This window comes from Anser cygnoides, chromosome 12 (assembly GCF_040182565.1).
Source record: "Anser cygnoides isolate HZ-2024a breed goose chromosome 12, Taihu_goose_T2T_genome, whole genome shotgun sequence".
NCBI lineage: Eukaryota > Metazoa > Chordata > Aves > Anseriformes > Anatidae > Anser > Anser cygnoides.
The window spans coordinates 12,416,900-12,429,296 of NC_089884.1; the positions used below are offsets into that span (position 1 = coordinate 12,416,900).

Sequence of the window (12,397 nt, forward strand, 5' to 3'; positions counted from 1 at the left end):
GGACCAGGAGCAGAAGCAGCCAGAGCCGCATGGACCTCAGCCAGGACCTGGAGATCCTGTCGGAGTGAGTCTGCATCTTCTTCCAACCCAAAGAGCTCTTCACCCTGCCAAGGTGCGGGCACTGCCCATGGCATGGGGGGACGGGGCAGCAGGACGGTCGCAGTGGGGACATCCCACGGCGCTGCGGTCCCAAGGCTCAGAGCCCCAGTGACCATCCCCAGCTGGGAGGGCTGGGGATCACCTGGGGACCTGCAGCTAGTGGGGGGGGTGCCAGGACGAGCAGGGGAGGGTGCTGGGTGCAGGAGGAATGCAGCTTGGCAGGAAGCACATCCCGAGGAAGCCGAGTGGTGCCAGCAGATAATGCGCCCAGGCTTCCTCCCGCACCACCGCAGCCGCGGGGCCGGGGCTGCCGGCCGCTATCTGGCCCTGCAGGCCCACCAGTGTCGCCCCCCTCTCGCTGTATTATTATCGTTAGCTGGGAGGAAGCAGCTCGCCCATCCCCACCTCGTGCTTAACCCGCTGCTGCCTGCCCCGCTGCCCTCTGTCCCTTTGGCCAGGGGCTGGAGGCTCCGTGGTGGCTCGAGGACGGTGCCAGGAGCTCGCCGCTGGCTTTGCCTGCTTGGGGACCAGCATCTCGCCCGGCCACACTGCGTCCCAAGGGGGGACTCCTTCCTGGCACAGCCCCACGGCCGCCCCCACCACGGGAGGATGCTGACTGGCATTGAGGGAAGGTCCTGAAGGGCTTAGCTGTCTGTGGTTCCCTCCCCATTGTCTCTCCCCTCTCTGAGCTGGTCGGATCCTGCCTGGCGCTTCCTTTGGAAGCCTCCTGGGGAGGCACCGTGGGGCGGCCGCGTGATGCTTCCCGCGCCCGGCTTTGCACAGATGTAGCTCAAGCACCTGGTGAGCACTGCGGAGGAAATCCCTCGTGGGGAACAGAATCACAACATTTCTCCAGCTCCATTTAAAGAGCCAGGACAGAGCTGAGCCGCAGGGGCTCTGGAGGAGACTTTTTTCTGCTCGTGGATCCTCGGATAAGCAAAATTCAGTCATTTCAGCGTTCTCCAGATTACCTTGTTCTCCTGCAAGTGAACTCTGCCAAATTGTCCCCCTCCCCATCTTCTTGTCTGGCAGGGAGAGGACCTCAGTCTCCTATCAGCACAGCCTAACCCTCCATGCTGCAGCTGCGTCCTCCAGTGCTGCGCTGAGCGCTGGTGCCCACGGGGCCAGGCAGGAGCCGAGGTACGTCACCCAGCCACCAGCGGCCCCGGGGACACCACGGGGACAGCACATCAAGCCAAAGCAGGAGGGCTGCAGAGCCCAGACAGCACCCTGGGGTGCTGGGCAGGGTGGGACCTTTGGGGTGTGCAGGGTGCAGGACGGACATGTAGTGCAGGAAAGGTCTGGGGAAGTTGGGCAGGGTCCTGTTGGGGCACAATCACTGTTTGGATCTTCCATGTGCTGGGGGCCCTGGGGACAGCGGATGGGGTTTGACTGTCCAGGGCCGGGGCAACGCCGTGCTCAGCCCCGGGCAGGAGGTGGTTTGCTGGAGGAGTCGTTGCTGCAGCCCCCGGTCCCCTGCACGTCACCACCCAAACACATCGGGGCGACCCCTCTGCAAACCCAGGGGACAGGGACTGGCGCAGGGACTTCAGGGATGTCCCCGGAGACCAGTGGGTGCCCATCCCATGGTTTCTGTTGCAGCCTTTGCTGGAGACATGGAACAGAATGGCCAGGGAGCCAGGAAGCTCCAGGGTTGGTGTCACCAGCCCCAGCATCTCCTGCTGCCCCCTCACCTCCATCAGCATCTCCCACCCTGCGCCCTTCCCTTCCACCCCACAAAGTGCCCCATGGGTTGGCCCCGCTGGCACAGAGACGTCCATGCCAGGTTGCCTCCCTGCCCCTGGACTGGGTTTTCATCCCCACCAGCACCGCGTTTTGGCAGCTCAAATTGTCTTTCTCTCCAGTGTCCCCCTCCTTGGAGCCAGGGAAGTGGCGCTGGGGAGGAGCTTGGCTTCTCCTGTTTGTTATTACAGGATAAAGTTACTCTTTAAAGCAGAGCCAGCGCTGTCAGGGCTGCATACCATCAGGGAACATCGCTTGTTCCCAGCGGCTCCGATTCTCTTCTTGTGCTCGCTCGGAGCCACCACGCTCCCAGCCCCAGGCACAGCGAGGGGGGCACGGATGGGGGGACCTGAGAAGGTGCTTGGAGGCTTCTCCTCCCACCCTGCGAGGGCCGAGAGCAAGGAAGACGGACTCTCCATGAGCAGGAGAGCTCTCCTGGCTCTGGGGTGCGTGGGGAAACAGAAACAAAAAAGCAAGAGCCGGGGGCAATGGAAGGGCAGGAGCAGTGTGTCCTTGCTCAGCATGCAACTGGGAGGGCTGGTCCAGGATCCAGAGGTGTCCTTTGCTGGGGCCTGGCAGGGGCCGAGCAGCTCCCAAGTTGGTGTTTTCGGGGGCTCGAGCTGGGGCTTGCTGGGGGCCGGCCCCTTGGTGCTCAGCAGTGACGTGTGCGCGGGGTGGAGGGGAAGGAAACGGAGCTGGGGGGGTTTCCTGCAGAGCTCCTGCACCTTCTGTGCTGCTGCAGATGTCTCCAAGCCGGGCGGGGAGCCGAGACCCCGTGCAACCCAAGCGAGACGCCAGGTCCCCAGCCCGCGCCCACCGCCGGCAGGGTGACGCCGGCCCCAGCGCGGAGTCGTCCCCGGCAGGACGAAGAGAGGCAGCACGTGCCAACAGCCAGCTGGCTGTGGCATGGCGAGCGTGTGACAGATAAAGGAGCTGGGACCTGGCGGCACTGACACGTGTGTCGCGGGCGTGTGAGGCCCCTGGACCTGCAGGGAGCCAGGGGGCCCCCGGGGCGCAGGGGAGCATTGGCCGCAGTGGGAGGGCAGGGTCCGTGCTAGCAGCACGTGTCCCCGCGCTGCCGCTGCTCCACCATGAGGACAGGCAAGCAATGGGGCAGAATTGCCCAGAAGTTTGTTTGGTTTCCAGCGCTGGAGGTTTTCAAGACTGGACAAAGCTCAGAGCAACCTGGCCTGGCCTCAGACTGCCCTGAGCAGGAGGTGCCTTCCGACCCGAGTTATCCTCAGGGATTAGGGTTGGAGAGGTGCTGGGGGTGTGTCTGAGTCCAGCGGTGCCCAGAGGGGGATGTAGGCAGGGGAGAGCAGGGCTGATAGGTGGCGATGGAACATGCAGGACACTATCATGCTCCAGCTGGACATGCACGCCCATTGCTAACTTGATGGAATCATTCCCGTAGGAGATGTGGGCCAGCCCTGGCCACTACCGCAGTGGCTCGTGTGCTTTTTCCAAGAAACTTTTGTACCGGGCAGCTGTGGCTGCGTGAGACAGGGCTGCCTTCACCAGGCTCCTTGCATCCGTGTGTCCCCAAGGCTGGCATGAGCCTGGAAGCAGCCACGAAGCTGAGGGTAGCCCGATGCCTGTCCCTGCCGCATGCTGGGATCACTCAGAAGCCTCCTTGCTCCATGACATGCTCTCACTCACATCAAGAACACAAAAAATCAGGTGTTTATGTGCCTTGCTGCATGATCCAGGCTGGTGGAGCTGTAGTCCGGCAGGGACAGGAGATGGTTACAGCCGCTTCCTATTGCCCTGCAGCTTGCTCATCCGTTCTCATTTCCTTAACCCATGTCCCAGTGCTTTCTTTGTTATTTTATTTGGAGGGCAGGGATTATTTGCTGAAGGCTGGGGGTTGCTGCTGGGGGTGCTTTCACATATCTCCGGCCGCTCTGGGAGACCAAAGTGGGGCTGCCTGAGCTGTGCCTGGGCTCTCAGTGACCCAGAGCTGGGCCCGGCGTGATGCCGAGTGCCGGGGCTCGCAGGAGAGCGCGCTGCTCCGCTGCCCGGCCGTGCCAGCGCCCCGCCGAGCCGCGTGCCGGTCTTGTGCATGACCTCAGCCTTCCTGCTCGGTGCGGGACAGGCCCTCAGGGGCTGCAGGAATCCTCTGAATCACAAATAGTTTCGGAGTGATTACGCCAGGGCGTGAGATGTTTCCTACGGCGCCGAGGTGGGGATGGCTGCCTGCGTGTGGGAGACATCACGGGCCTGGCGTCTGGTCAGCTCTGTGCCTGTCCCCTCCAGCGGGGCCAGTGCTGGACGTGTTGCTTGCTGTCCTCCTGGGGTGGATCTGCTGCAGATCCGCCAGCTCTGGGTTTTTGTTTTTGCTGCAGGGCCCAGGCCTTGGGTGCCAGCTTGCCCGGCACAGTCTGGCCGAGCTGGCTGGGTTTCCAGCAGGGCTCGGAGGAGCGTGGCCAGCTGTGAGTCAGCTGGGGCTGCGGAGCTGGTTGCTCACACTGCCCCAGCGCTATCCTGCCTCCGTTAACTCCTTCCCAGGTCACGCTCCTCCACCGCGCACCCGGAGGAGCCGGGAGCCTGCAGCGGTGCTGGCTCAGCTCGGAGCGTGGGGCTCGTGGACGAGGCACCTTGCTCTGGGGCATGGCCGAGGTGAACCGTGGCTGCACTGCACGAGCAGCCGGACGTCCTGGTGTGAGGCTTCGGACGCTGGAGGCTCCGTCCTGCACCGCTCCAGCGCAGAGCAAGAATGCAGAGCATGCAGCTGCTCCGGGGCGTACGTGGAGGGAGGCATGGAGCCAAGCCCTGGCCTCGTGCCCTCTGGAGAGAGGGGAGAGGAGGACGTGGCTCGAGGCCCAGCCTCTAGTGAGAAGAGTGATTTTGGGGGAAGAAAGCCTCCACGTATTTGTCCGTGCCGTGGATGCGGCTCAGAGGGCTCGCTGCTGGCTGGTGGGTGCCGAGCCTCCTTAAAGCCAGGGCTGGTGCTCTGGGGAGCAGCCAGGTGGCTGAGAGCACTCAGGTGGCAGGCTTTTGCTGGCAAAGGTCAACCATGTCGAGCAAACTCGTGGTGACCCCGCAGAGCCCGTGGGCCAGGCAGAGCCTTGGCAGAGGGAGGGCTGAGCTCCGGGGACCCGGTCTGGCTGGGCAGGCAGGTGGAGGCTGAGGAGCTGTTTAAAATCGCTGCCCCTTGTTCTGTCTCTCTGTTTCTGGAGAGCCACCTTCTCGGCATCGCGGGATGGTTGAGGTTGACCAGGACCTCCAGAGGCCACCGGGTCTAACCCCCGGCTGAGGCAGGGCCACCTCTTGCTGTCAGGGTGTGGGTGAGGCCAGCCTGGCGGTCTCATGTTGGGGTGCGCTGTGCTGTGTTGGCCAGCCCTCTGAGCCAGCTGCTGACCTGCAGGGACAACTGGACGTGCCGTGCAGAGCAGCTGCGGGGTGCAGTTGCAGACCAAATCCACAGCTGCCTTGCTGGGGCGGTGGCAGCTGCCGGAGTTTAAGCGAGCCTGGAAATCCATGGGCCAAAGTGCTGACCTGGTGCTGGCACTGCTGGGACTGGGAGCACTCTGAGGATGACCCATGTGTGCTGAGAGCATCCTCCAGGTATTCTGCAGGGTCTTCTTCCCCACCATGCTTTTTTTGGTAAGGACCCCAGCAGGGAGGCCAGCAGAGTGTCTGCCAGGGGCAGGTCCCGAGCTTAGCAGGGCACCTGTGCTTGCACTTTGAAGGTCCACACATCCCTCTGAGCATCCACACATCCCTCTGAGCAGTGTCAGAAGGGGACAGCAGTTTTCTGCCTTCCTCCAAGCACGTGGCTGCCCTTGGAGAGCTTTTGGAGGTGGGCAAGGCAGCGACACCATCCACAAAGTGTGGGTGGAATCCACACAGGACATGACCCATCCCAGATGCTGTCACAGCTGGCGAGAAGGTGCTCAGTGCGCCAGGCATGTGTTGGGCCATCCTGGTGGGATGGACACTGCGTGGCGCAGGAGCTTTCAGGTGGGTTGATCGATCCCCATGCTTCCATTCAGTTCTCTCCATGCCTGCCTGCAGCAGCCCTTTGGTTTGGCTTTTCCCTGCTATCCAAGGGTCCCGCTGTCCTCCCTGCCACATTTTCTCTGCCGCTCCTTCCACACAACCAGGCCAGCCTTGAGAGCTAGGACACCTGGCTTCCCACAGGCTGTCCCTGGCAGAGCCCCCCCGGCTCCACGTCTCTGCTCCGCGGCACTGCTCTGCTCCTCGGTGGCCCCACGAGAGCGGTGGTGGCGCAGCGGTTTCCTTGTCACAGATATTGCCCTGCTCTGCTGAGCTCCGAGACGTGGCAACGATCTAATTAGCGCTTTTGCATTGCAGGGCTCGCTGGAGCACCGTGCTGTCTTGTCCTTGCTCCGCGGATGTCTCGCTGGGGCCCAAAAGGCATCAGTCCCACTTAAAACTGGGTCGGTTTGGTATGATCTAGGACAAGCAGAGAACGATGGGCTTGGGAGACAGGGGAGGAGTGGGACGCATTCGCCCTGCAGATGTTCCTGGTGGCGGGGCAGCGTGGCCTCCTCCCTCCCCACCACGCAGGGCTCTGTGGAGATGGCAATGGCATTTAGGGCTGCCGGGCAAGGCTGCGCTCCAGGGCACGACACGGAGCGCAGGGTATGGCCCACGGCATCCATCGGGATGGCAAAGTGCACCCACGGCGGGGCTGCCTTCATCAGGGTGCTGGGAGGCTCCTGCCCTGCGGAGGCTGGAGGCTGGTGGAGAGGAAGGCTGTGGGTCTGTGCCTGGGCTGTCCCCCGGCAGAACGGGATTGCTGTTCAGCAGAGGGGAGGTGGTGGTCTGTGCGTGGCTCTTGCTCGCTGGGGGTGGGCAGGAAGGCGGCGAGATCCCCGGGTGGCAGCAGAGCTGGGCTCAGCGATGCTTGGGTCTCCGCCGCCGACTGACCGTGCAGCCTCGGTCACATCCCTTCCCCTCCCAGAGGTGCTTTCCCCTCGGCCTGCACGCTGCATAACGTGCTTGGAGCTGGACCCTGGGGGGCCGTGGTGGCCTGACCGTGGCAGGGGGCTCCATCCACTTGCTCTCCTGGTGGGGACACACTGGGTGCGGGCACGGGTGCCAGCAGCAGCACGCAGGGCCACCAACGCCAGCGCCGTGCGGGCTGTCCCCAGGCTCCTCGGTGGGCACGGGCTGGTGGGGGCCCATCACGGTCCGTGGGGACGCTCGTCCTCACCCTGCTGGCTGTGCTGGTCGCGGTCGCAGCGGTGGCGGTGGCGGTGTCACCGGTGGCGGTGTCACCGGTGGCGGTGGCAGCGGCGGCTCCTCGGGGAGGGCCGGCGGGGGAGGCGCTCGGTGGATCCGCCATTGGCGCCGGCCGTGCCGTGGTTTCCTGCCGAAATCACATGGCTCTCGCGTTTCCATGGAGAGTGGCCGGGGTGGGCGCTGCCAAGCGCCTGTGAGCCTTCCCTGCCTGCTCCCCGTCCATGGGAGAGGAACAAAGGCGATGCACCCAGCCAGGCCTGCTCTCGCCACCCGCGCCGTCCCCTGCCTCTCCTGGGACATGTGAGTGCCACCGGCCCCGACACCCGGCCCCGTGGCGGGGGGCTCCGTGGCGGGGTCGCGCCGTCAGCTTGTCCCTGCTCGGGTGGGGACAAGGACAGGGCTCGGCTGCTCCGTCCTCGGGTCTGGACGGAGGCACCGAGCGTGGGCTGGGGGCCCCACCGCCGCCGGGCGCGTGGGCCGAGCACCTTGGGGACGCGGGGATGCGGGGACGGCGGTGACACCGGTGACACCGGCTGCCCACGTCGGGGCGGGGGTCTGGGGCAGAGGGGCGGAGGTCCCGTCCTGCCCCACGGGGGACGGGAGGTGACGGGGCTGTGGCAGCGCCCGGTGTGGGGCCCCGGGGCGCCGGGTGCCGGCCATGGCTGGGGGCTGCCTCCTCCTCCTCGCTGCGGCCGGGCAATGGAGGGAGGAATGCTCGGAGGAATTAATGAGACAGATCTGGCTTTGTTGTGGGCCCCATCCTCCTATCTCCCGGCCCTGCCAAGAAATCCTTTGGGAAGCCAAGCGCCGTTAACCCCTTCCCTGCTGTGACACAGGGCTCGGCTGTGCCCTGGCCCCATATGGATCCGGCCACGGCACCCCTGTGGCCATCAAGGGGACCTGGCGTGTCCCACCACCCCTTACTCCCGGCCGTGGCGGCTGGTGGAGGTCCCCGAGGCTTTGCCATGTTCCCGGTGCAGGGGACAGCTCGGTGGGGTGGGAGCTGGGGTGCTCCGTGCTGTCCCCACAGCGGAGCCGAGCAGGGGCGTGGGGACCTGCGGGAGGTGACGCGTGGCTCTGGGCTGTCTCCTTGCGGTGCTCCCGAGGGGGACATCCCGATGGGGTGCCTGGAGGGACCTGGGGCGGGGTGCCCCCCAAAATGCCCTTGTGTCAGGCTCCAGCCCTGGTGGTGGAGGCTGTGACGGGCACGCTGCCATGCCCCGCAGCGGCTCTGGCATGGAGAACCAGGTTTTGGGGTCCCAGGGACGCAGTAAGGGCAGGGCAGTAGTCCCTGCCATCCCCGGGGGCCATGGAACTGTGGAGCCCCAGCTTGGTGTGGGCGGGGGCCGCTGCAGGGCTGCTCCCACCGCCCATCTCCCCGGCTTGTGCTTTGGGGCTATTTATAGGGCTGCCGTTTATATCTGTGCTATTTCTGCCCTGCATGGGGAAGGCGCGAGGAAGTGACGGAGAGGACTCCAGCCTGCTGTGCCCAACCCACCGGGGCCGATTTTGTCACCAGCATTGTCACCTCCTGCCCCCTCCCAGGTCTCCCCCCATGTCCACCAGCTCTTCTCCCCCCATCCTCTTTTGGGTGGCAGCAGCTCCTGTCCTGGCCCCTTGCCATGCCCGTGCTGTCCCCAGGAAGGGCCTGAAATAGCTCCTCCATCACCTTGGCCTTTGTCTAATTGGTGCTGGTGCCACCGGGGGACCCTGCTTCTTGGGCAGGTGGCCTTGGAGCTGTCTCCTCTGTAACACGCTGCGGTGGTGCTGGGGGCAGCAGGGAGCAGCCAGGAATGTCCCCGTGTTTGGTGCAGCAGGGCTCTGGGAAGCTTGTCCTGCTCCCCGTGGAAGGGCAGGCATCCTCCCACAGCGTCTTGGGCTTTCTTTGCCTGCCAGGACCGAGGCCGTGGCCATGTCTCCACCGCGGGCTGGTTGGGTTCTACTGGGAATTAACATTGCGTCTGGATGCCTCTGCACCCTTGAGGGTTTGACGTTTTAAGGAAGAACTGAGCAAAATAACTTTGCCTGTGGCTCTTGCCATGGCCTGATCCAGGGGATCTCCCATCTCGCTCCCTGCACCTTGTGTTTGGAGATGCCTTTTTTGGGATGGGGGAGGCTCGGGGCAGCTCTCCAGGCCCAGGAGACGAGCAGACGGAGGGGACATCCCCTGGAAAATGTCTGTGTGCGGTGCCGTGCCCACGTCCCGTGGGTCTTTTGGTGGTCTCCCAGCGGGTGATGCTGATGGCAGTGCTGTGCCTTCGCTGCCTGCGTTACCGGCCGCCCACCGGCAGCTTCCGCAGAGAGTCCGCGTTAAGCTTTAATGAGGACAAACGAGCTGGCATGGGCCAGGGCTGCGGGCGCGCTGCCTGGGCGTGTGCCGGGCACCAGCCCCATGCGGCTGCCAGCGGTGCCGGCACGGTGAGGCCGTGCAGGAGGTCGGCCTCGCTTGTGCGGCAGCCTCCGCCGCTCAGCAGCCTCCCTGGCCCCGGGGCCGGGAGCTCCGTAGCTAGCTCTGTCAGGGTGAAGGATGCTGTTTCACCTCCTGGTGCGTCCTGCTCAGGGGGTCTGCAGGGCCGGGGGAGATAGGGGATCTCACCACGCCTCAGGGCTGTGCGGGTGGCTGGCTCTGCTCCGTGCCCGTGTCACTGGAGCGGAGGCTGCGGGCAGGCGGGTGACAAGACGTTTCTGTTGCCAGCTCCCTGGCGTGGAGGCCTTCCTCTGCAGCAAGCACCAGGATGTTTTCTGCAGGCTGCTGGCTGCTGCTGGGGGAAATGCCCCCAGATGCCACCTCCCCGCAACTCCACGTGGCATGAGGGTGGCAGGGTGCACCAATAGCACCCCAGTGCTGTAAGCACCCCGTAAAGATTCTCCCCTGATGCATTTCATCCTGAACCTTGCCTGACCTCCCTCTAAAAGCAGCAGCAAACAGGAAGGGAGCCGGGGAGGGAGGCGTCTCTTCCTGCCGTGGTGACGGCAGCCTTTTCCAGCCGGGATGGGGCCGGGCTGCTCCAGCCTCCTCCTTCGGAGCTGGGGCTACGGCCAGACAAAGGCCAGGACCCAGGCAGGGACCTGTGGCCTCAAAGTGGGTCACATCTGTGCCATGGACAGGCTGCAGGGTCCCCTTGCTGTAGGATGTGCCACGCTGGGCAGCTCTGCCGCTCTCCAGGGACAGAGACTCGGGTTCCTCTTGCCCTTAGGCTCAGCACTGCTCCACAAAGGACTTTTCCGTGTCCTTGCACCTCTCCTGCCCCTTGGGATCCGGAAACCCGTGGGAATGTAGCCTGTTCTGGCTCACCGTTCATGCCCTGCTGATTTTAGTGCTGAATTCCTATGCGGAGTGAAAAGCCTGGGGAGAAACCCCACGTCGTTACAGGTACCACAGCCATGCCCTTTGGTCCCCACATGGGAATTGCACCCAGCATCTTTCCAGAGCCCTGCAAGGAGGTCCTTGCTGAAGCCAGCTGCTGTGAGACACAGGCTAGGAAAGTCGGCCAGGAAATCTTTTCCCCTGGCAGCTGCTGCGTGTGGTGTCCACATAAGGTGCACAGCGGGCATGCTGTGGGACACCCGCAGCAAAGCCAAGGCGGGCTTCAAAATTAAACAAAACAAAACAAAACAAAGAGAACAGCCATCCAGAAGAGAGCAGCAGCGACGTGAGCACTGCCTGCTTGTGCTGGGCTTATCAAAGGGGCCCCTTCCCGGCGGAGGGGACAGACGGACGGACAGACGGACGTCCTCCCTTCCCCGGACCTTGAGTCACGGCCGGGGGCCGCGGCAGGGCCGTGATGTCAGCCCGTGGGCAGGGGAAGCGTGGGAGGGGACAGCCACCCGGGGCAGCCCTCCCCGCGGCCCCGTGCACCCCAGCGGCATGAGAGCCAGCCCGACACCGCTGCCCACAGCGCCCCGCACGCCGCTCCCCGCCGGACGGGGACGCGCCGCCGCATCCCGCCATGAACGGCAAGCAGAAAGGTACCGAGCGCCCGCCGAGGGCTTCGCTGAGCTTTCACCCAGCTCTAAAATCACCCGGGGAGCTGGGAGCCTCCCAGACACCAAAACGTGGCTGGAGCGGGGCGAGGGGGGCATGGATTGGGGCTTGGGTTGTGTGTGTCTTTCTGGGCAGGGGAGGCTGGGGGTAAGGTGCTCTGTGCCACGGGGAGATGCGGGGCTGTGGGGACGCTGGCTCTGCTCCCCGTAGCCCTGGCCGAAGCAGTGGCCCCGCAGAGAGCTCAGCGCTGATGTGCAGCAGATGTGGCGCTCGGGAGCTCGCGCGTCCCCACCGCTCGGCAGACCCTGGTAACCTGGGGGGGTGGTGAGATGGGGGGCCCTGAGGTTTGCAGGGCGATGTGGCCGGTCTTTTGGGGGCCTTTTTTGGGTGAGGGACTGCACCCTCCTTGCCCCGGGGAGGAGAGCTGTCCCTGCTGGGGTACCAGGGACGGGTGTCTGTGACCTGAGGGGCAGCTGTCACAACACGTGGTGTCGCGATAGGTGTGTGGTGGTCTAGGACCTGCCACCTGCCAACCCCCCCAGCGGGGGGGTCCTGGGGCTCCTTCCCTACACAGGGACCACGTTCCCCTGGCAGGATTTGGTGGGGAGCTGCTGGTGCCCAGCACGGCACCCTGGAGAAGACCAGGTTGGGGTGAAGGAGGCATTGGGACCTTCGCAAGGTTCTGCCAACCCCACCAGGATCCTTCCAGAAGCACTTGGGAAGCATAGCCCCGTGAGCATCTCTGAGAAGTCTCGCAGCCCACTCCAGAGCAGGAGCAGGGGCTGGTGCCCCTTGGACGGGCCACGTTCCCATCTGGGGGGCATGGAGGTGATCTGCAGCCCCTCCGCCCCCAAAGGGATGGGGATCCTGCTGGGCGCTTGGTCTGCGCCCTTGCTGGTGGGGACCTGTCCTTCTGCAGGGGATCCAGCCTGCTGGGTGCAGCCACCTTCAGTGGGTGGTCCGGGGCCACAGCTCAGATATCCTAGGAAACACACTGTGCTTCGGCACTGCGTTGGGGACACCCCCTGGGTGCCACTTTGGGGCTTCCATCCCCCTCGGGGAGCCCATGGGTGCCCCGGGATGGGCAGCGGGGTGCGCTGTCACTGTGTCCCCCCCGTTGTGAGCCCTGCCCTGCCCTTCCTTGGGGACACTCCGAGGGGTAAATAAGCACTTCCTCCAATTCTTCCCATTCGCAGCTCCTTCCCTTTCCTGCCTCCCTCCCGCTCAAGGAGCCGGCCAGCGAGGGCGGACGCCGACACTGCGCCCAGGGCTCTGCGGGTGCCAGCGGGGTCTGCGGCTCCGGCGGGGGCCGTGACCCGTAGCACCGGGAGTTTCTCTCCTGGTTGAGTCACGGGGGGG

The 12,397-nt window shown here is 64.7% G+C and overlaps 1 protein-coding gene across 5 annotated transcripts in view; it reads left to right on the top strand.

The window, feature by feature from the left end:
• The window catches only part of RIPOR1 (RHO family interacting cell polarization regulator 1), a 27,582-nt gene continuing 15,185 nt past the window's right edge, over window positions 1–12,397 (top strand). The window contains exons 1-2 of one of the 5 annotated variants that reach the window (XM_048078741.2): window positions 1–112; window positions 1,132–1,239. Coding sequence is in view for 3 of the 5 variants with exons in the window: in XM_048078737.2 (XP_047934694.2) it covers window positions 7,275–7,353 (79 nt within the window). In the remaining 2 variants the exon portion in view is untranslated. Of the gene's footprint in view, window positions 113–1,014; window positions 1,240–7,153; window positions 7,354–9,632; window positions 10,427–10,539; window positions 11,023–12,397 lie in introns of those variants that run through there. The other 4 variants (XM_048078742.2, XM_048078737.2, XM_048078738.2 and 1 more) reach the window with 4 other exon arrangements.